This window comes from Octodon degus, unplaced genomic scaffold, assembly GCF_000260255.1.
Source record: "Octodon degus isolate 3935 unplaced genomic scaffold, OctDeg1.0 scaffold00259, whole genome shotgun sequence".
NCBI classification, from domain to species: domain Eukaryota; kingdom Metazoa; phylum Chordata; class Mammalia; order Rodentia; family Octodontidae; genus Octodon; species Octodon degus.
This window is the reverse complement of record NW_004524835.1, coordinates 2,603,390-2,626,725: the sequence shown is the minus strand read 5'-3', so window position 1 is coordinate 2,626,725 and position 23,336 is coordinate 2,603,390. Positions and strand designations below refer to the sequence as shown.

General features: G+C 35.7%; 1 protein-coding gene across 2 annotated transcripts in view; it reads left to right on the top strand.

Annotated features, from left to right (window-relative positions):
• The window catches only part of Il1rapl2 (interleukin 1 receptor accessory protein like 2), a 1,644,749-nt gene that overhangs the window by 137,901 nt on the left and 1,483,512 nt on the right, over window positions 1-23,336 (top strand). Inside the window, exon 2 of one of the 2 annotated variants that reach the window (XM_004646205.2) lies at window positions 8,020-8,120. In XM_004646205.2, the coding sequence (XP_004646262.1) occupies window positions 8,039-8,120 (82 nt within the window). In that variant the 5' untranslated portion in view covers window positions 8,020-8,038. Of the gene's footprint in view, window positions 1-7,998; window positions 8,121-23,336 lie in introns of those variants that run through there. The other variant, XM_004646204.1, reaches the window with a different exon arrangement.

Sequence of the window (23,336 nt, the reverse complement as noted above, 5' to 3'; positions counted from 1 at the left end):
CATTATATGTAAGACTGTATTTGATTCTTACATATTTTATGGAGCTGCCTATATCTATACATAACCTCTCTACCTCAGTCTCTTTAATGGCTGAATAGTATTCTGCAATATGGATGTTTCCTCTATCCCATGAAAAGTTATCTAGTTTGTTCCTACAATTTTACTATCAAAGCCTATACTGTTTGACCATGCATGTACATGAATATATTTTATGTATACAGTTGTTTCTGTAATATAATCTCCAAAAATAAATTCATAAGAACTTTAAATGTTGCCAAGTACTACCAAATTGCCTTCTTACATGCTATACTGCTTTATAATATCATACAGTATATACAAATATTTACACTTTTTATTCTTAGAGGAAAGTGTTGGATAATGAAAGATTTGTCTAAACAACTTAGAAGACCTTATAAGGGCTGACCAAATAGCTCAGCAGATTAAAGCACCTGTAAGCAGGCACAGGGGCTGGGGGTTTGATTCCTGGGCCTGCTGTGCCAGCCCCGCCCCTGGGTTGTGCTGAGAAGGCGATTGAGACTGGGTGTGGCAGCACGCGCCTGTAATCCCAGCTCTTGGGAGGCTGTAAACAGGCAGATCACTACAAGTCCAATCTAGTAGTGAGACCCTGAACACCCTGCAGACCCTTCCCTAAAATACAGAAAAAAAGAGAAGGCGTTAGATCCTCTACTTCTAGGTCTGCTGATAGGAACAGTCCTGAAGAAGACTATTTCATGTCAAACATAAAATTTTTGGCTACACTTTAACAGTTGAAGTGCAATGATTTGGCTATATGCAGCTGCAAGGGAAGCTGTGAAATGACATTTTTATTTTTGAGGACTATGTATATACAGAGCCCAAATAGGACACTGTAGTTACTACAGGAAAAAAAAATTGTATAGTTAATTGCACTGAATTCTTTCCTATAGGATTGCTTTTCTTTTTACTCCCTTGTCCAATTCTTTCAATTTTCATTTTGATTGCTATGTGCTTATATTACATAATGATCATATTCCTTATGGGGAGTTGGTATATGTACATAATGCACTGGCTCTTTTATCTTTCACCAGTTCCCTTCTCCATATCCTCTTATCTCATTTTTTCCTTTCTCTGTATATCAAGGTTTGTTTTAATCTCTGTTTTGTTTGAACAGTTCCCCTCCCCATGAGTAACAAGATACAAAGCCTCAGCCTAGGTGCTTATCAACTGATAAATGGATAAAGAAAATATGATAATTCACATGGTGCAGTATCAGTCAGCCATAAATAACAATTTCTGCTCTTGTTTCCTCTGTGAATTTTTTCATCTCAATCTGTGTCATAGCTAACTTTGTCTTTTGCCATCTCTCCATTTTTCTACTTTGTATATCTCTGCTTCTTCTGGTTTTAGCTGCATATTTTGTTCTGTCTATATCTAATAGAATTTTCAGTGGAATATGTGGCCTCTTCATGTAGTTGTTTTAAAATGATAGTACTTAATGACAACTTAGATAAATAATTACTTTCTAAAAATATTTCTCAATGGGTTGAAAGTAGGATTGCATAACTGTTGAGACCTTTTCCAAATATCCATCTAATTGAGAAACAAGCTTTCCTCCTTTGTAAGTTTAGCCTCAATAAAATATTTGTGTCTTTGCTTTATTATCTTCTTAAATATATATATATATATGCATATTATTTTAATAAAATATTGTATTTCAGTGTTGTACTATATTTTCATATGTGCAGACAATATTTTGCTTTTATCATACCTCCCTATTGCTCTCCCTTATACCATCATTCTTATTCCCTGCCTCTTGTCTAATAATAATATTCTTCTTACCACTCTTAAAGTCATTGTTGTTTTTCGATTCTACATATTAGAGAAAAAATGGCATACTTGTCTTTCTGAGTCTGGCTCATGTCAGTTAACAAGATGATTTTCAGATGATATAATTTTTTTTGAGGATGCTGTTTTTTTTGTCTTCGTGACTCAATAATTCTCCACTTAGTTTGTGTATGTGCCTTTCTAACCACTCATTTGTTGGTAAGTACCTATGTTTATTACATATCTTGGCTTGACTCATCCAGCACAGCTCTTTAAATTCCTTGAGGGAAGACAGTGGAGGATGAAGAAATGGAGACAAGAATGAGAACACAGGAAGCTGTGGTCAGGTGGAGCTCTCTCTTCTGATGGAATAAAAGGAACTGCTGAATGACTGCAGTGCATTTATTTGTATCATCAGTAAGAGGTTGATAACAGGTGAAAGCTCTCTGCTCAAGGGAAATAGGATCTACCTAACAACTTTTTCCTCTGTCTTGCCTCGGAAAGCTCCACTTTCTTGGGCTGGCCTTGCTTAAACACCACATATGTGATTGATTTCCAGCCCAGCTGCACCCACATCAGCTATCATAATTGTAGAACAATAAACATGGGTTTGCAAGGGTCTCTATGGAATACTGACTTGAATTCCTTAGTATGTAGACTAAAGAATGACGTAGCTGGGTGTCTTACAGTTGCACAAGATAAACATTCCCCTTCTATAAAGGGGGATAGAAAAGAATGGGAAAAGCACAAGTCCAAAATACAGCAGGGCAAGCATTTAATCTCCTAGTTCCACATCCTGAATTTTAGGCAATCTGTGCCAAGATGTGAACTCCAAACATCTTTGGTGGCTATTCCCCTATGACTTTGGTGGTAGTTGTAGCTCTCATGGCCTCTTTCTTGGGCCTGTTTTGCTTGTTCCTTGAAGCTTTCCTCAGACAATCCACATTCCTGGGTTCTCTGTTCTTTAGTAATCTCCACGGCACCTTCAGCTTCATATTCACAGAATCACACACTGTCCTCTTATGGGAAAACTGCCTGGCCTCCCATGCCTTCTGAAATCTGTGGGGCAGCCTTTCTAACCCAATCATTCTTGCATTCTGCATGTACCTAAAAGTAGCAACACATGAATGGTGACAAATTATTCCTCCAGTTGTAACAGTATCCAAGTTCTTTTTTCTCTTGTCTGTAAAGGTTGAGAGCCTGGATGGCTGAGCAGTATGAACCAAATCCTAAGAAACAAATTCCCTAGGCCAACACCATTCTGGAACATGGTGTTCTGTGATTCTCTTTTTCAAAAAAATATTTCACCTTTGGTACCCTAAGACTGCAAAGGCTGGAGTTTGGGTAGTTTTGTTTATATCCTCAGGATATTTTTTGTTGTCTTGTTCCTTCTCAGCAGTAAAGTTGTCTTCTGCTCTATCTTTGCAGTCTGCAACTTTAGTGGAGTTTCCTTTCTGGTCAAAATCAACACTTCTTATCATTGAACTGGGCTCTTTGCTCTTGATTTTCAACACATATCCTACTAAAAGTGTCTAGTAGTAGCCATGGCACCATCTCAAAATTAGACTGCCTTGAAATTTCTTTGTTCAGATTAACTAGTCTGTCACATTTAATCTGAGCCTCAGGTGAAGTCCTTGAACAAAAGCAAAATGTAGACAAAAATTTCTGCCAAAATGTAACGTACATGGTCCAATAGCCAGTACAGTCCTCCTCTACAGAAAATTCCTTAGTCTGGTCTTTACTGGCAACTTTTCTGTCAGCATTCTGGTCTTCTGAGCTCTGATCAGAATCTCACATGAGTTCAGTTTGGAGGTGTTCCAGAAGCTCCTGAACCATGTAGCCAGCAAACATAGTAGCAATTATTCCATTTCTCTCATACTATACTCTGTCTTGGTTATTTTTCTAGCTGCTGTAACAACATAGCTGACAAAGTTAAAGATGGAAAGTTTATTTTCACACACATTTTGTAGAGGTTTCACTCCGTAGTCAGCTGTGTCCAAAGCAGATGGAATGGCAGAGGGGTATCACAGAGAAGAAAAAGTTCATGTTGTGGCAGGCAGAAGGTAGAAAAACAGCAAGTAACCACAGCAGCAGCTCAAGTAGCCTTTTCTTTCTGCCTTCATATTATATCCACAGGCTGAGGACATATCTCAGTAGCACAGCACCTGCCTAGCAAGTGTGAGGTCCTGAGATCAATTCCCAATATCCCTGGCCCCAAAGACCAAAGAATTACATATTCTACCCAGGCTATAAACCTGTTGGTGTCACCCATACCTGCAGTGAGGCACTCTTAGTCATACACCCTACATTGTTAACCAACATTCACACACAGCATAACACACACACACACACACACACACACACACACACACAGAGCTTTACTCAACATTCACACACTCTAATCAAGCTACTTTAAAACTCACTTAACTCACTACTTATGATCACATGAGGCTTTTGGAGTCATCTAGATACAAACTATAACACTGGGTCATACAGTACTTCTATTTTCAGTTTTTGGATCAACTTCGACATCTCTTTCCATAGTGGCTGAAGTGATTTACATTCCTTCCAGCAGCAGAGTGATAAGACTGGACAGCTTTCTCTCCTTGATTTTAGATGAAATGATTTTATATTGGCAGAACTGGGGATTGAACTCAGGTTCTCGCACTTGCCAGGCAAGCGCTTATTCTACTGAGCTATCACCCCAGCCCTGATTTTAGATGAAATGATAGCAGTTTTCCATATTAAGTAGAATGTTGCCAATGGTTTTATCATATGCAGCCTTTATTATGTTGAGGTATGATCCTTCTACACTTACTTTCCTCAGGGCTTTTATCATGAAGGTATTTTGAGTTTTGTCAAAGGCTACATCTTTATTTTCTGATTGAAGGTTAAACTGGATTTTATGATCATCTCTGTGTGACTACCAGACTTTGTTGTTGACAACTATAGAATATATGATTGGAAAACATTTTATTTTATTTATTTTTAATTTAATTTATTTATTTATGTGTGTGTGTGTGTGTGTGTGTGTGTGGCCAGCTCAGTCCACCAAGGGGGCGGGGCTGGCTGGCATGTGGTGCTGGGGGATTGAACTGCGGTCCCTGTGCTTTGCTAAGCTTGTTCTAAGTAGGTGCTTTAGACCACTGAGCCATCTCACCAGCCCTGGAAAACATTTTTCAAATGCTGTAATTTTCTCTGATCATAAGAATGTAATGAGAAATATTTTTTCTCTCTGTAACTAGCTGTCATTTTTAATTGACTCTGTTTTTTATGTATAGATATATCTATATGTCAAACTTCTTTAGGCATCTATAGTCAAGAGTTTACCATATAAATAATTTATAAAATTTGCATAAGTTCATAACCTGGTATACCTGGTTCTTTAAGGCAGGGAGAGAATAAAGTGGAGTTGATAATTTGCTAACTGTAATTGGAAGTCATTTGAATATAACCTTATTATAATTATTTGTTAATATTTTAGTTCAGTTACATTTCTAAGAACTCTCTAGGTAAGATAACACTGCTTACAGCAGAATTTTGTACTCCAAGGCAGGGAATAGTAGTGTCTTCATTATTCATTGGTCTAGCATCTTTATTTCTCCCATTTCCTCATGTGGCCTTTAGAAGATTTTTGCATTCTAACCTCAGGGAATCAGTAAAAATAAAGCTCTCAGGGGCCTGTGAACTTCACAAGTAAGAACCAGTGCATATTCATATTCATAGTAGGAGGACTGTATATTTTAAATGTATTTGGTTGTTACATTGTCTCACTACACAGCTCAGACTCATAGTGATCCTCCTGTTTTCAGCCTCCCCCATGCTGGGATTACAGGTATGCACCACTATGCCCAGACTCTGTGGCCTACTCAGCCTGCCCTGGGGGAAGGGCTGGTGCAGCATGTGGTGCGCGGGATCAAATTGCAGTCTCTGTGCTTGCCTAAGCAGGTGCTTTAGTCCACTAGGCTATCTCGCCAGCCCCCAAGACTCTTTTTTAGAAAAAAATTAAAACAATTGAATAGTAGTGTAATTGTCATTATAGTAGATATTGTGCATGGTCCCATATTCTTGCTTCACACAAGAGTTGGATGTAAAGTCCCCCCCCAAAAAATTATAATGTAATAAACCTAAATTTCAGCATAAGATTTACAGGGTATAATTTAAAAATTTTTTGACACTTTTAGTATTTAAACAGATGTGTGGAACCATATGTTGGGAGCCAGTGGTCACAGTCCTGAGACAGTGCTTGATCAATAATGATATTTCATCCTGACATGTGTTGCAAATGAACATAGCCAGGAACTTGACAATGTTTATCATTTTGTCTGACTATATTGAATTGGCAGCTTGGCAGAATTTGCCTTTAAATGGGAAATCTGTGTTATCTATTGAACATACTACAAAACACTTTTTTTTTTTTTTTTGCAGAAGCAGGGATTGAATTCAGGCCCTTACGCTTACCAGGGAAGCACTTATTCTATTGAGCCATCTCCCCGGCCCCCAAAACACTTTTCTTTATATTCCCTTACCACTTAACAAATTTAACTTGTTCACCATCTTGCACTTGACTAAGCATTTTAGTATTCATGCATCTCAGCAATTAGGTTATAGCACCTTGAAAGCAAGGAGCTGCATTTTATAATCTTAGACATAGTTTATTTATTTAGTTTTTGTATTTTAGGGAAGGGTCTACAGGGTGTACAGGGTCTCACTGCATTGATCAGACTCGTACTGATCTACCTGTTTACAGAGATGGGATTACAGGCATGCACCACCACACCTGGACTCTGGCTGGCTCAGCTCACCATGGGGGTGGGACTTGTGTGGCATGTCATGCTCGGGATAGAACCATGGTCCCTGTGCTTGCATAAGCTTCCCTAAGCAGGTGCTTTAGTCTTCTGAGCTATCTCGCTGGCCCTATTGTCAACATATTTTAAAGAGTCTTCTTAGTTCATCTTTTTAAATCTCTATTTAGCAAACACCTGAAACCTAAAATGGTATTCTATCTTGTTGAATTAAAGTCCCTATAAGCAATTAGCTTTTAATTAATTATTTTTGTGATACTGGGAATTCAACTCAAGACCTTGCGTTTGCCAGGCAGGTACTTAGGTCACTAAGCTATCTCCCCAGCCCAAGCTTTTAGACAAAATAGTGAAGGTATAATCATGGTTAGAATAGGTTTGGGGCAAGAAAGGCATAACAAACTCCTAATGTTCAGCCAACATATATGAGTTGGTGAGTCACTATAGCAGGAAGTACTAAATTAGGAATGAACCATTACTCTACAGTTTGCAACATCACTAAGGTGATACAAGTGATGTGTAGGAAGACATAATGAGAGCTAGAGACAAGAGGAGAGCTAGAGTAGCAGAGAGGAGCTTGTCTAGCAAGTGTACAATCTGGAAATTAAGAAGATAAAGTCTATGGAAAAGAAAGACTTGTTTGGAACACTTAATGGTCTTTTGAGTTGGATTCTTCAAAAAGGCAGACACTAAAGCAAGTATTACAAGGGAATGATGCCACCAGACTGAAAGAGAAAAAATGCAAATAAAGTGTATTAATAAGCAGGTTGCCACTCAATCCTCTGAAATATACCAAGGGGTGCAGGAATTCGTACACTCATTCTCCAACACCTATGATCAATTAAGAATTACTTTTTTAAAAAATTTATTTATTTATTTATTTATTTTGTGTGTGGCCAGCTCAGCCCACCTGGGGGCGGGGCTGGCTGGCATGTGGTGCTGGGGATTGAACCGCGGTCCCTGTGCTTTGCTAAGTTTGTTCTAAGTAGGTGCTTTAGACCACTGAGCCATCTCACCAGCCCCAATTAAGAATTACTTTGAGAGGAAAACTTATAAAAGACTTCTGTAGATCACCTTTAGAGTAGGCGAGGAAGACATGCAATGGCATGAACAGTGTTCATGAAAACAGGAGATCGGACATAGCTCACATTTTGGCATCTTTACATAGATACTAGTTGAACATTTTTTTTTTTTTGGCAGAACCGCGGATTGAACTCAGGCCCTTGTGCTTGCCAAGGAAGAGCTTATTCTACTGAGCCATCTCCCCAGCTCCTAGTTGAACATTCTTAATGATACATTACAGCATTTCAGATTTTGGATTTTGAAAATAGGAATTCTTAATCAGTTGTTGCTGTTTCGTTAAAGCCAAAAATCTATGTTTCCAATTTCATCACCCTTTTTCTTGACTTTTCAGCTGTGAAAGAAAGGTAACAATGAAGCCACCCATTCTTTTGGTTCTTGTGGTCGGTTCTGTAGTCAACACAAACTTGAAGATGGTGTCAAAGAGAAATTCTGGTAAGTTGCTGGCAACTTCTTCCTATTTTTGGTTAAATATCTGCAGCTTTTTTGAGTACTTAGAGGACATCTTTGCCTTATGCCAGGAATGTCTTTAAAGAGAAGCACTTGTATTCTAGTTGTATTAGAAAATAGCCAAAGAAAAAAATGAGCTTTTAGCCCACCACTGTGAAATTGAGAAAATGTTAGAGAACTGGAGTAATTTTGTTAAAATTAAATGACTACCACATTCTTCATGGACAATTGCATGTTAAAGTTTTACTTAGATGTATTTATGCTTGCTAGTGAATAACATATGGGATTAAACCTTTGTAAATGAAAGATAGGAGGCCTTTAATGATAAATATCCTTTGCTTCTAATTGAGTGTGCAGGGTTACATTTTAAATGAATGTTTTAGATAAATATCAGTGAGCTTTAACTCTTCAAATTTGTGCCAAGTCCCTAACAGGCAGAATCTTAAAACCTTCAAGTTCAAAATATGAGCTAATTGCCTGAAGAGCAATTTCTTGAGAGGAAATATCTGTTCCTAGAACATGGTAGTCTGGCAGGCTGCCATGATTGTATTAAGAAATTAGTTTTAGATGGTAGATATCCCAGTCAAAGCTTAATAACTATTTAATAACACTTAAATATGTCTTTCAGTTTTGATGATTTATTCTAAGTGTAATTACAAACCATGCGTGTAACTTTAAAAATTTATTTCTGTCTATAATCATTCCATAAGACATTGACAAATGTGTTATTATATGGCGAGAAAGACTGCTGGGACTTTTTACTGGCTTCTAACTCAGTTGTATCTAGGAATTAAAATATATGTACCATATTCTCTATAAAAAATAAAGTCCAGGAAAAATGTATATGATTATTTTTCAAGGCAATAATACCATGGTACCATGATTTATGAACTTATTTTGTTGTACAATTTTGAGTAAGATAGCTGTCTCTGTTTGTATGGGAAAGATGCCTGTGGTCATGTTTGTCACCTGATGTGGAGTTTGTGAATGGAAGCAAATTTGTGCCCAGTGGCTTTGTTTGCAGACCAAATTATTTGAAAACAGAAATGTTCATCAAATGAGGCATTTCCTATTGGGTAAGGCTTAGAGTGTAGGTAATGTTTGTTTGTGAATAGAAGTACTTGCTAATTGAAATAGCTAACAAATACGGTTATACTTCAATTGTTAGTATATTAACACATCTATAATGAAAGTTGGTCACATGGCAGAAAACAGAAGAGCAATGCTAACATTCAAAGGATTCTGTAATGGTAAAGCTGTGGCAATATATTGACTTCCTCTTAGAGCCTTATTTATGTGAATCACATAATCATAATTGGCTCTCTTTCATCTTTATTTGTAGGATATTACCTATCACCTCTCTGACTGGACATATTACTCATGGCTGCTTGTCACTGCCTTACTTTTCAAGTCAGATTTTCACTTTCATTGTTGGTACAAGTTAATTGTTGATCCCATTTTCTTCTCTTTGTTGTGTCATAATATACATGACAGAGTCTTAAAGGAAAAAATTATGTTAAGGTTTTAAAAGGTCATCTGTATTATGCTAGTCTGAACTGAAGTAAAATCTTAACTAAAAACAAAACAAAACCCCACAAGGTGCTATCTTTTTCCCTTTTTTCCTTGGTGGGTGTGTGTGTATGATAGAGAGGGAGAGAGGCTATTAACACAAACAATATTGTTATTGATATATAGGTGTTATTTAAAGATTATTTTAAAAGATTGATTTGTTCTGTGAGAGGCTATTTGTGGCTCAATAGATATCTTTTGGCTTCTTCTTCTTGCAAATGTTGTCAGGTTTATCAAAGAAATATGAAGTATCAGAATGGTTTATTTTTGCTATTCCCCATCTTTTTGTCTTCCCCTCCAGGACAATAGCAATTATAATATTAGAGCAAAACGTTTCTCACAGGTCTAGGTAATGGGTGATTTGAATTTACCGTTAGTCTTTTCCTTTTGATACAGGGAGAAAAACTGATCTTGGGTGGGTGACCTCCAAACCATATAGGGAACCTCCAAATGACATAGGGAGAAAAGATCTCCCGACCTGACCTGTAGGAGTCCCTGTTCTCTAAAACCGAAGAATGAATTTTAGGAACAAACGGAGGTTATGAGCAGAATATATTTATTGAGGGAAAGAAGGCTCCTGTCCCAGAGATGGACAGGAGGGGGGCCCGAGCGGGTAGTTACCCGGGAAGCTGTCTCTTCCAGGGACCTTTATAGTGCAAAAACCATGTGGGGCTAAGGTGGAGAGAATGGGAACTCGCTTCGGTGGGCAGGAGGTGGGACAAAACTATGGTCAACCAATGGAATTAAAAGCAGCATTGCTCAGGTAAAACTGATTAAATCCAGTATCAAATGGGAAAGAGAGTCACATAGCAAGCGGGCATGAATATGGAACAGGGTCTTTTCCTATTGGAGGTTGGAATGCGGGACAGGGTCTCTTCACATTGGGGGTTGGGCTAGTGATTCACTTGGGTCTTTTCCGGTGATGGATACCCATTTAGAATATCAATCCCAGGTGCTACTATTTTAGCATTTGTTTGGCCTTTAGGTCTTTAGGTCTGGTTCACAGCAGGAGCATCCGTCCCTCCCACAGTTCTAAGGCATCTCATCCTTTGTGCTGTCTCCTTCGAGGTCCTGGCCCTGTCTGACTGCCTATAATATTTCTATCTAACTTGGATGCCTGCAATACTTTTAAGTCTTTCTGCTTCTGTTCTTTGTATATGTAGAGTAGGCAGAAAAGACTAATAGGCTAGAGTTGGTTGGTTCATGCTTATCTATGTGGTTTTATTTTCTGTGTTCATTTTATTTTTTTGTTAGTTTCTGTGTTTATTAGTTCGTAATATAAGAAAATAGATGTGGGACCAGTAAAATGCATTCTAAACTGACCATAGCTGATGTAATTAGGGGTTCTTTGGAGCAGATGTTTTCAGTCTTACCTTCCGTTTAGCCACTGTAATCATAATCCCCCTCTCTAGTCACTGACTTTTGTAACTTTATTATTTTAAGCAGAAAATAGAATTATTTGCACTCTAAGTAAAATAGTTTTACTTGTGTTGTCTTTCTGTTTGAAGGATATTTTAAATATACTTCAGCAGTTCTGTACTGAGAATCTGTCCTTATGTGGTTTGCAGGTTCCTTTGTCCTTGACTAATTAAAGAGATTTTGAGTTTCAGTTCATAGTTTCTCTTCCTGGAATCACCAGTGGAACTCAAAGCTTCTATTTTTTTCCCTTATTCCCATCTCTCAAGTTGAAAAATGAAAAATGATTGTGTCCTTTATTCGTCATCGTTTATGACATGTTAGTGAAATGATTTTTGTGTGGTTCATTATAGACAGGGATTCTTTCACTCAGATCCCTACAGATTCTGAAACCAAAGGCCTCTCTTATGCATTAGAGGAGCAAGGGACAACACTTTCTCTTGTACTTTTAAACAAGAAAAATAACTAAATAACAGATGCAGGTTGTTCCCCCCCCACACACATACTAGCTGTGGAACCCAAGGCATCACATATGTGAGGTAAGCATTTTACCATTGGGCTTCATCTTTTAAAAAGTTCCTTTTTAAAACTCTACCGTGGGCACATATTGAAGTCAACCTCCTGGTTTTTGATGATATGCAATTTTTATAAATGATAGCCCACAATGTTTCTATGTAATGTCCACTGAGGCTGGGCAAATCTAACCACCAGTGTCGCCTCTGGAAGTAGAAAAGGTATATCTGAAGCTATGTCCAGGGCCTGGTTACATTGGAACATGAGAAAATGAAAAGCCTCTAGTTTTAAGGATTGCAGTATATTGGCCAAGTATGAGTTTTTATGTGTTCTTTACAAAATACTTATGAGGTCCATCAGTATTTGTGTTCTTGAAATTTAGCACTAAGTGTAAAGGTCCACTTAAAAAGTATTCTATTATAGATGGATTTACCTTAACACATTCATGACAGAGCTATACATGCATGACTGTCCGATTGAGTGGTTTGTACCATTCAACAGGACTTTTCCATATCATCCAATGAGCAGTCACACATTTATCACTCATAGTTTGGGAACATTTGAAGGTGTCATCATATATGACAAGAAATCAACATCTTGACAAAGGTCAATAAGATTCATGCCCATTTCTTTTTTAAGTACAGGTCACAGCTAATTTTTTAACAGGTTGGCTGGCAGAAATTACTTTCCCTCAAGAAAATCTTGTATTTGGCTCTTTTACCCTGAAAAACTATGTCCTCAGAGTATTACAGATCTTATTATTAAGCGCATTAAACTTTCTTCATAGTTCTTTCTGACATTTGTTGCTGCTATTGCATGAAAATGTGAGTTTTCTAATGCAGCTGTTGGCATTCAGTTATCACACAGTCTCTATTTGAAAGTTCATAGTAGAAAAGACATCAGTTTTATGGGTGTTTTAAATTTTGAACACAAGTTAGATTGTCTTGAAGTCAGTTCATTTGTAGGATAACTGTAGCAAACCACTTTTCAGTGATCTGCTATTGGAGCAACATTACAAAGCTACCAAGATATCTGAATTAGCTGGAAAAATTTAGTTCCTCATTGCAAGAAGGATGTTAATATCTGCTAACACACAGTAAGCTAAGTACCTATTGTGAGGGACATTTTGCTTTGCTTACATAGAGCTATTCAATTCCATGTAAGGAGAGAATGGTTTTGACAAGGCTTTGGCTTCTTGGTTCATAGAATTATGGAATTTTCTGATTGTTGATGAGTGGATCACAACATATTTCAATAGAAATACACTAACCATAGAATTTCTAGTTTGACAACTAAGGGACTCCATAGGAAAGGAAATAGAAGTTATGTAGGCAGGTATTTCTGGCATAAGCTAGAAATAATCTCTCAAACCACTTACAAGTGTAAACAATTTTACCTCCTTTGAGAAAAAGTTTGTAGCATAATTAAAATAAAGTGAGCCATCCTGCTTTGAATTCTTCAAAAAGAGACAATAAGATGTTTCCTTTTAAAACAATATTGCTCTAAGGATGTTTATACTGTGTGTTTAGTTGTGGAGTACAAAATGACTAGATTAGAAGTTAGAAGATCACAAGGAGTTATTGAAATTTCATTTTCTAAATTGGTTCTAATTTGCTGAAATCAAGGAGAAAAATTTCTTCCTATGAACTGTTCTTTAATTGAAAGAGACAACCTGAGATTTGGTAGTTAGGTACTTTTATCTCTTTAATTAGCATGATTTCTCTGGAGGATACTCGATCTTTGAAAGAGGGAATTGTGGTACCAGAAGAATTGGCTGGGTCACTAGAAGTGCTGTAGGACAAACTTGGTTGTGTAAGACAAAAGTTTTGAGAAAATAGGAAATAAGGAGATATGTGCTGTATTAGTCAGAAAGAATGTACGGCCTGAATTAAACTAAATAACAGCACTTACTAAAAAACATGAAAGGCAGATGGTTTTAGAGCTCTTAGTTAATTGGTTTTTTCTTTTTCTTTTTTTTTTTTTTTTGGTGGAACCAGGGATTGAATTCAGGCCCTTGCGCTTCCTAGGGAAGCGCTTATTCCACTGAGCCATCTCCCTGGCCCCTAATTGGTTTTTAAAATTTTTTTTAAATGTATTTAGTACAGGTTCTGTAGGGTCTCATTGCACAGATTGGACATATAGTGATCCTCCTGTTTTTCAGCCTCCTAAGCACTGGGACCATGCCCTGTCTCAATCACCATCTCAGCGCACCCTGGGGTGGAGCTGGCACACTGGGGATGGAATCCTGGTCCCTGCATTTGCCTAAGCAGGTGCTTTAATCCACTGAGCTATCTGGCTGGCCCTAGTCATTGGGTTTTATATAGCCAGAGACATAGTTTATTGAACTCTTATGTATATGTACTATTCCAATAATTCTGGAGGTGGGAGATAATGGTAAATAAATCAAAACTTCATTCAAAGATACTTAATATCATTGATATAAATGAATGGATGTTACTATAATCTAATGGGACACTAGATATTAATATATCCAGTAAAATATGAATATAAAATAATGTTAATAAAACTCAGAATGCAATGATAGTAAAATTTGCATTTACACAAATAAAAATGAAGGAGAATCTGTAGTGAACTTTTGCATTATAATTGTATAGATTCTTTTTCTACAAAGGTACTTAAAATATGATCAAATATAGGGGATATACTTACTTGGAAATACTGCTACTTGGGAGGCTTCTCATATGAAACAGGTAGAGAGAAACAAAGGGAGACTTTACTCACTATTAAACTTGCATAGACATGCTCTAAAAATTAGGGGAATCAGAGAAGGACAGGATCGGTGTGGATATCCTATAGAAAATGAGAAACTTGATGTAAGCCTTCATATCTAAGTAGAAGCAAAATCAATTGGAATGATTTAGGAGCATAATCAAGATAAAGAGCACAGTGTAAGTAAGTGAATAGGTAGAAATGGCATATGCTAAGTAAGATAAATTAGACACAGAAGGTTAAATATCTCATAGCTTAACATTGAAAATGTATGCATACCAACTCCCAACCATATATGTATTCATTATGTGTCACAAACATGTAACTGATTAAAAAAGAAACACAAGGTGGCATTAAGTGAAGGTAGCATATGTGCCTAGAAAGAGGTTTATGTCAGCTAAGTGGGAACCAGGTGGAGGTGGGTAGATAAGCTAGGCTAACTGACAGGGGCTTCTAATTAGTTAGTAGACTATCTTGTTCATAATAATAAGTTTTGTAGCGCTCTATAAGGTTGGTTACAAAGGGTAGCCAGTTGAGAGGAAAGGAAGTTTGAAAAGATTCTCTCGGGGAAGGGAATACCCCAAAATTTGACCTGAGAATTTAACTGTATGACAGGGAGAAATTAAATTCTTTTCATGTTTTTCTCTACTTTTTATTTTAAAGTATTTCATATCTATGGAAAAATTATAAGAATTGTGCAATGGCAACACATATTTTTTACTATACTGACCAGTTCTTTGCTGAGAGCTTGTATTTTGAGTAACTACTGAATTTTGTTAAATGTGTTTTCTGCATCTATTGAATTGATCAAACAGGTTTCCCATTAATTGTGTTAATATAATGCATTACACTGAAGATTTAAAATGCTGAGTCATCCCTGCTTTAAATGAATAAACCCTTCCTATTTTGTGATGTATTGTTTAACTTATATATGACTGGATTTATTTTGCTATTTTGGGTTTTTTTTCCAAAATTTATTATGTATTCATGAACATATATTACATTTTTTTTAGTAATGCTTTTATTAGGTTTGGTGCCAGGATTATATTTGCTTCATAAAATGACTTAGGAAGTTTTCTTACCACCTCTAATCTTTCTTTCTCCTTTGTCTCTCTTTGTCTCTTCTCTTCACCATCCTTCCTGCCTTTCTTCCTCTCCTCCCTTCTATCTATTCTTTCTCCCCTCCCTTCCTTTTTGTGTCATTACTCAGAGTTGAAGACCAAACTTTGCTAGGGAGTTATATCCCTAGCCTTTTAGTTTTATTTTATTTAGAGTTTTATTAGAACATTTTTAAATTTAGCGCAGGGTATACAGGGTCTCACTACAAGTACATGGGACTTGTAGTGATTCTCCTCTTTTCAGCCTCCCAAGTGCTGGGATTACAGGCATGCACCACCACACCTAGTCCCAATTGCTGTCTCAGTGTGTCCCTAAGGCGGGACCAGCATGGCATGCCAGGGATCGAACCCCGGGCACTGTGCTCTGCCAAAACGGGCACTTTAGTCCACTGTACTATTTGGCTGGCCCCAAAGTTGAGAAGATTTTTTTTTTTTTTTTTTGCCTGGCTCAGGCTGCCATAAGGGTGGGTTTGGTAAGACAATGGCAGCTGGGGATCGAACCGCGGTCCCCTTACAACATGTTTATAACACATAATGATTGCATTCCCTGTAGGCAATTGATACATATACATAACATATTTCGATTCTTCCTTTACCCTTCCCACCACCCTTCCTTTATTATTCTACTATGAAATTCATCTATTGAACTCATAAGACCTTATAAAGTTAGTTATCATGTATATAGATTGAAAACCAAACTGATAGACCAAACGATATATAAAACATGTTAGATGATTGTGGAGTCCAGATACGTTTTTATATACATTGTTAGCTCCACAATAAAATATGTTCTTTTCTATCATTTTAAAAATCAAAATAAAGTTAGATATTCATTTGAATTTCTTTTGAGAGTCTCACTAAGTCACTAAATTGCATAAGCCACATTCCAAATTGTGATCCTCCTACCTCTGCCTCCTCAAATGCTCAATAATTTTTGTTGCTAAAGTTATCTAAACATGAAGTGCTCTTTGTAGGACCTTTTAAAAAAAGTCATGCTTTGATTTCTCTAATAGTTACAAGGCTAAGGAGATGTTTGTCTTTCTTCTTGAGTCAGAATTGGTAATTGGTGTTTTGTAGGGGATTTATTCACTTCACCTAAGGTTTAAATTTTATTAGTATAGAATCGTGTACAATATTCTTGCAAGTATCTTTTCAATGTCTATAAGATCTGTAATATCCCCTCTTTCATTTGTGATATTAATTTGTTCTCCTAGGTAAATCTTAGTTGTGAAGGGATTTATCATGTCGACTAATCTTTTCAAGAACCAGATAATGACTCACTTAATTGTCTGTGTTGCTTTACTTCTGCTCCATTCCTTACTTTTTCATTCTACTTACTATAGATTTTTTTTTTTTATTTTGGCGGTACCAAGGATTGAACTCAGGACCTTGCACTTGCCAGGCAGGCACTTATTCTACTGCGCTATCTCCCTGGCCCTACTTACTGTAGTTTCAATTTATTCTTTTTAATTAGCTTTTATTTATATTAGAGAGAGACAAAGATAAGCATACAAATCGAGTTTCAAAGCTGGTTATTAGAATAGTTACAATAGTTAATACATTGCATATTGTTGTCTTCTTAGTACTTATCCAGGGTAGAAGATATATGCATGCTATCTTATCTATACAATATTAGTACAAAACTTTCATTTTAGTGAACTAAGAGAAACTAGCTATATAGCAATCTTTTTTATCTTTTGTGTACATCTATTATTTCCTTTCTTCATTTCCCCTTTCCTCATCACAGTTTGTATTTTCTTTTGAACAATTTCTTCCCAATTCACAATTATCTATTTGTACATTCTGGATCTTATTTACTTGTTTGTTTTTTTAACACTAATAAGACAATGTGATGTTTACACAAATGAGTTTGATTTATTTCACTTATGAGTTTGATTTCAAGTTGTATCCATTTACCTATAAAAGATTGCATTTGTCCTTCTTTATGGCTGAGTAGTACTCTCATATAAAAAAACGCACATCTTTTTTTTATTCATTCTTTGATTGATGTATGTCTAGGTTGTTTACAATATTTAGCTATGACAACTTGTGCTGCTAGAAACATGAGTGCACATATATCACTGTGGTGTGATGATTTTAATTCTTCTTGAAAGATACCCAGAAGAGGAATATCTGGTTCAAATGGGATCTCCAATCCTAGTTTTTTAATGAATCTCTACACTGATTATCAAAGTGGTTGTACCATTCTACACGCCCACCAACAGTGGAGAAGGGTTCTTTTTTCTCCACAGCCTCTCCAGCATTTGTTATCATTGATATATTGATCATAGCTATTCTTTCTGGGTGAGTTTATCTAGTTTTTTAAGATTGAATCTTAAGTCATGGATTTAAAACCTTTTTCTTTGCAGTAAGAGGGATCAATTTTTCTCTTTGTATACCTTAACAGAGATCCAGAAATTTTGGTAGTTTTTTGATAGTTTTTTCATTGTTATTTAGTTCAGGCTATTTTCTTATTTTTCTTGTGATTTCTTTTTTTGAACAAGGGCTTGATAAATATGTTGTTTAGGTATTGAAATTTAAGTATTTTATTTATAATTTTCAAAGCAAAATTTAATTGTAACTGATATACTAAGAGAAAAATTGTACATATCAATAGAATACCATGTGATGTTTAGAGAGAACTGTATATTATATAATGTTTATATAAGATCAAACATCTCTTCACACATTTTTATTATGAAAGGTCTCTTTTTAGAATTTGAAAAGTATGCAGTATTAATTTATGGCTTTTACAATCTCTAATTCCTATAAGCATGTGAGATTATATATACTGGAAAATTTTAGTCCTTTAAAATTTACTGATATTTTATTTCATGCCATATAACCCCTTTTGGCTAATGTTTCTTATGCACATATGAATTGTGCTGTGTACTATTCGGTAAATTTCAATCATACCCAAATGGCTGACAATATTTATTGAAATGTTTTATGTTCTTACTGTATTTTAGGGCCTGACTTTTTAATGACAAATTTATTTGTTATTTATCCTTACTTTTTTTTTTATGCTTGGTCAATCGGTTAGTGACAGGTTATAATTGTATCCTATTATAATTGTTATTTGTCCCATTGTGCAGCCTTCTATATGAATTTACTCTTATGAATTTCGAAACTTTTTGGTTGTATATATTTAAAATTATTTTCTCTTCCCAAAGAATTCTCTTATCTCCTATAGTGTTACCTGTTTTGAATTTTACTTTATTCATGTTAATATATCTTTACTTTCTGACTTATGATTATTGTTTTATGGCATATAATTTTCTGTCCTTTTTCTATCAACCTATTTGTAGTTTTAAATTTAAACTGCATCATTTGTAGGCTGTGAATTACTAATGCTTACTATTTATCTAGTCTGACAATTTCTGTCTTTTAGATACAGTTTTTAGTAACTTTATCATAAATATAATTCTTGGCATGCTAAATTTATGTATACTACATTGATATATATATATATATATATTTACATTGTCTTTACCCTTCTACTACTTCATTGACATAGTTTACTTGTTACCCCAATTCTGAGTTATTTGGAGTTACCTGAATAATTTTCCGTGTTCTATTTTGTGTGTGCTAATGACTTTGTAACTGTATTTTAAATTTATGTTTAGTGCATGCTTAACAGGAAGAATAAAAGACAACACCCTGCAAATTACCTGGTTTTGTAACTAAAATTGCCGCACATTTATTTGTATATTTTCTATCGTTGCTTTCGTGCTAGAATGGCAGATTTGAATAATTGCCACAAAGATTGTGTGGTCTGCAGGCCTGAAATGCTATCTGGCTCTTTACCAGGAAAAAAAATTACTCACTCTTGCTATAGAGAGATGCAAATCCTTAACTTGGCCAAGTCCATCTAGGAGCATTGCGTACTTCACACTTCAATCATTATGTTCACTACTCTCCTCTTCCTGTTTGTAACTTTGTTACTTGTACTGCTCATATCCTGTGTTATAATTTACATTGCATACTCACTTTATAATAGTGTAATTTTGTTTAAGTAACCCTTGAGCTTTCTTTTGTTTTTTAGCATATCTTCTATTTATTAAGAAACCCCTTTATATTGCCATTATTTTTGCTTGAAATAATTTTTGCTCTCCAAGTAATTGTTAGAAGCAGAAAACAGAGTTTTTACATTTCCCCATGCATCTCATGTCTTCTGTTGGCTTTGTAACTACAACTATTTTATTATGTCTATGGGATGCATAAGGACAAGAGTCACACTGTGGCCTGTAGCCTAAATCTATTCCATTGCCTATTTTTGTAAATAAGTCCATTGTTCCTGGTAATTTGAATTTAATTTTGATATTTTTCTTCTCAGTTTGTAGCAAAGTATGCTGGAAATAAAAACTCTTAATCTTTGTTTATGTGAAAATGTCTTTATTTCACCCTAAACACCGAGGATCGAGCATGCTGGTTTGACAGTGTTATTAGTGAAAGATGCTTTCTGGATTCTATTGTTTCTAATAAAAGAACCAGTTGGCACTCTTATTATTGGTTTTTTTTTTTTTTCTGTAGGTAATATGTCTTTTTCCTAGGCTTATTTGGGGTCTTTATCTTTGGTGTTTCTGCATTGAGTCTCATATACACAGTATCTGCCCAAAAACGTATACATCCTTCAATAGTTTCCTGTATCGATATACATCTGGAAGCTCATGGCCACCTTCGAGCACCTCTTATAATTACAGAGGCCAAAAGTAACTTGTTTTAATCTCATGATGTCTGAATAGATTTAGCACCAAAAATTTATACAAGTTTTTCTTGTGCTGTATAATTTTTTGGCAGCTTCTGGATTTATTTTTATTTTCTCTGGTCCTAACAGGCTTCGGGGAAGGTGATATTCTTTTTTCTTTCTTATTGACTTATTGATTGATCAATTGGTTTTTTTAAGACAAGGTCTTGCTATGTAGTGCAGGCGGGTCTAGAACTCATGACAAAACTCCTGCCTCAACCTCCTGAGTAAGGGGATTATAGGAATGTACCATCATGCCTTTTTTTTCATGTTAAATTAAAATTTCAATCTTTAAGTTGCTTTTTTTTTTTTTTTTTCGGTACCGGGGATTGAACTCAGGACCTTGTGCTTGCCAGGCAAGAGCTTGTTCTACTGAGCTATCTCCCTGGCCCCAAATTTGCTTATTTAAATTAAAAAATTTTCATGAAATTTGAGAAATGTTTATCACAATATTTTTCATGTTTTTCTGTACCACTATCAAACGTGTATCCTACAATTCCTATGAAACTTATGTTTATTTTATATTGTGCTTCATGTTCTGTGCTTCTGCTCTTTCTACCTCAATTATTTTTTTAATTGGAAATTTTTCATTGATCTGTTGTGAAGATCACTGGATCCTTTTTTATCTTCTGTTTTGATCCTTTTTTTTTACTTACTGTGTCTTGCAAATCAAGGATTTGGATTGATTTATTTTTATTGTACTAGTTTTCTTGCTTAATAAAAGTTCAAATTAGGTCAAAATAAAAGACCTTGCGTTTTCATTTCCAAAGTTAATACATCATTAAATTTCTTATAAAGTCTTTCAAATACCTTTTTGGTTATAATAATATGTATTGTGGTATTTGGATTAATAATGTATGTAACTTAGATCACATGTACTTTTCAAACTTGGAAACATATTGGGCATACTATTTTCCAATATGATTTGTTACTTCATGTGATATCTAAGTCCATTATCTCCAATCCTTTCCAATATGCTTCTAACTCATATTTTAATACCGTGCAGTATTTTATTGTGTGGGCTTTAAATTTTATGCTCTACTGATGCAATTTAGACTATCCTCATTAGGTTATGCTTTTGTAAAACAATGCTGCAAGGAACTTAAGTTACTTGCAAGTTCTATATTACATAGATCTTTGAGCTAAAGAAGAGAAGATGATTTGTAGAAGAGATTTTAGAAGTGCAAATGTTGGAGAAAGTTGTCATTTAAGTTTAAAGATGCTAACAAATCACCCATCATGTCATTGTGCTATTCTATGTTTCTACAAATATATATTATAGTCCCTTTGCTGCACACATTGAAGAACTATGTATTCGCAATTAAGGAATTTTCTCCAATTTAAATAAAAATTTTTAAAAATCACTTTTTTTTGGTGGAACTGGGGATTGAACTCAGGCCCTTGTGCTTGCCAGGCAAGCATTTATTCTACTGAGCTATCTTCCTGGCCCCAAAATCACATTCTTTGCTAAAATCCACAGGTTAGCTACGAGAATGTTCCTTAGATTCAGAAATCTTGGAAGTTTGTAATGTGTGTATGGAAGGGGGTAGGGGGTGAAAGAGAGAGAGAGAGAGAGAGAGAGAGAGAGAGAGAGAGAGAGAGAGAGAGAGAGACAGACAGACAGACAGACAGACAGACAGATGACAGACGCGATAATCTCTGCTTATGTCATTCAATTAGTCAACAAAGAATGACAGAGAACAGAATACAGCTTTTGGCTATGATATAACAAGATCTTATATAATTGAACTATTGAAGCCCTTCATGACACTGATTCTATTTAAATAGAAATATATAGGTAATTAGCCTAATATAGTGAATAAATTCAAATGTAGAAAAGTCTAAAAATAATTCTTCATAACCTGTTCAGCTTTGTAGCATCATGCAAATATAGAAGTTACCTATCTTGATTCCATTTTGGATTTATTACTGTATATAAGGTTAAATAATGAGAAATAATTAAGTGTAATTGATCCTTCTATTAATTCTAAAGTTGAAATTTGGTCATTGCAATAAGAACAGTAGCAAATGGGCTCTTTCCTCCTCTGTTGCTTGGAATGAAAAGATATTATATTAGGAGGAGAGGAGAGGATCTATGAATTCCTGTTATTTCTGCTAGGGTGAGTTTCTATCATAACTCAACTCATGTAGTCTTGTCAGGCTAGAATGAATCCCTTGTGGCTCTGCTGACTTCCACGGGTGTAATTTGCCCTAAAGGAAATACGTGCTCTGCAAATGTGTACCCTTAATGCTTACTATAGTTTTGTCTCTGGGGAAAGCTGACACCCAGAGATTTCCTAAAATATTCATGATAATTCTAGTCCATCAGAGAAATATTGTATAAAACTTTTGTTAATATTTTCATACTTCTTTTATTTTTGCTTCCATTTATTTATTAAACCCACCACAGGGAAGCACAGTATTTTGTAAAGATTCCAGATCTGTTCTTCTCTAAAAGATATGCTTTGACATTCAATGACCTTCCTTCAGACTCAGAAGAGTCAGACTCTTTCTCTCTGTCCATGTGACTTATGAAATCTCTTTTGTAAGTGTGCTCTCCATAAAAGGCTTCAGACAAGAAGCAAATGGTTTTAACAGATTATCATTAAACAATTGAGACAAATGATGTGAATCTATCTCTACTGTATTGTGGAAAAATAAATCAAGGATTGCATAAATAGAATTCTGCTAAGGAATAGTACAGAAACATGGATTTATTTATTTACTTATTTTTTTATAGATTTGGTTGTTACAGGGTCTTAGTACACAGCTCAGACTCATAGTGACCCTCCTACTTTCAGGCTTTCCAGAACTGGGATTACAGGTGTGCACCACTATGCCCAGACTCTGGAAGCTCAGCCCACCCTGGGGGCAGAGCTAGTGTGGCATGTGGTGCCAGGGATCAAACCACTGTTCCTGAGCTTGTCTAAGCTTGCCTCTGCAGGCACTTTAGTCTGCTGAGTTATCTTGCCAGCCCCAATATGGGATTTATTAATTCACCAAATACACAAAAAGACTATATCAAAGTCACTCCTGCTATCTCTGGGTGACTCAGAAATGAGCAAGATATGTTTTTACTCTCAAGCAACTAAGTAAATTACAGGAAAA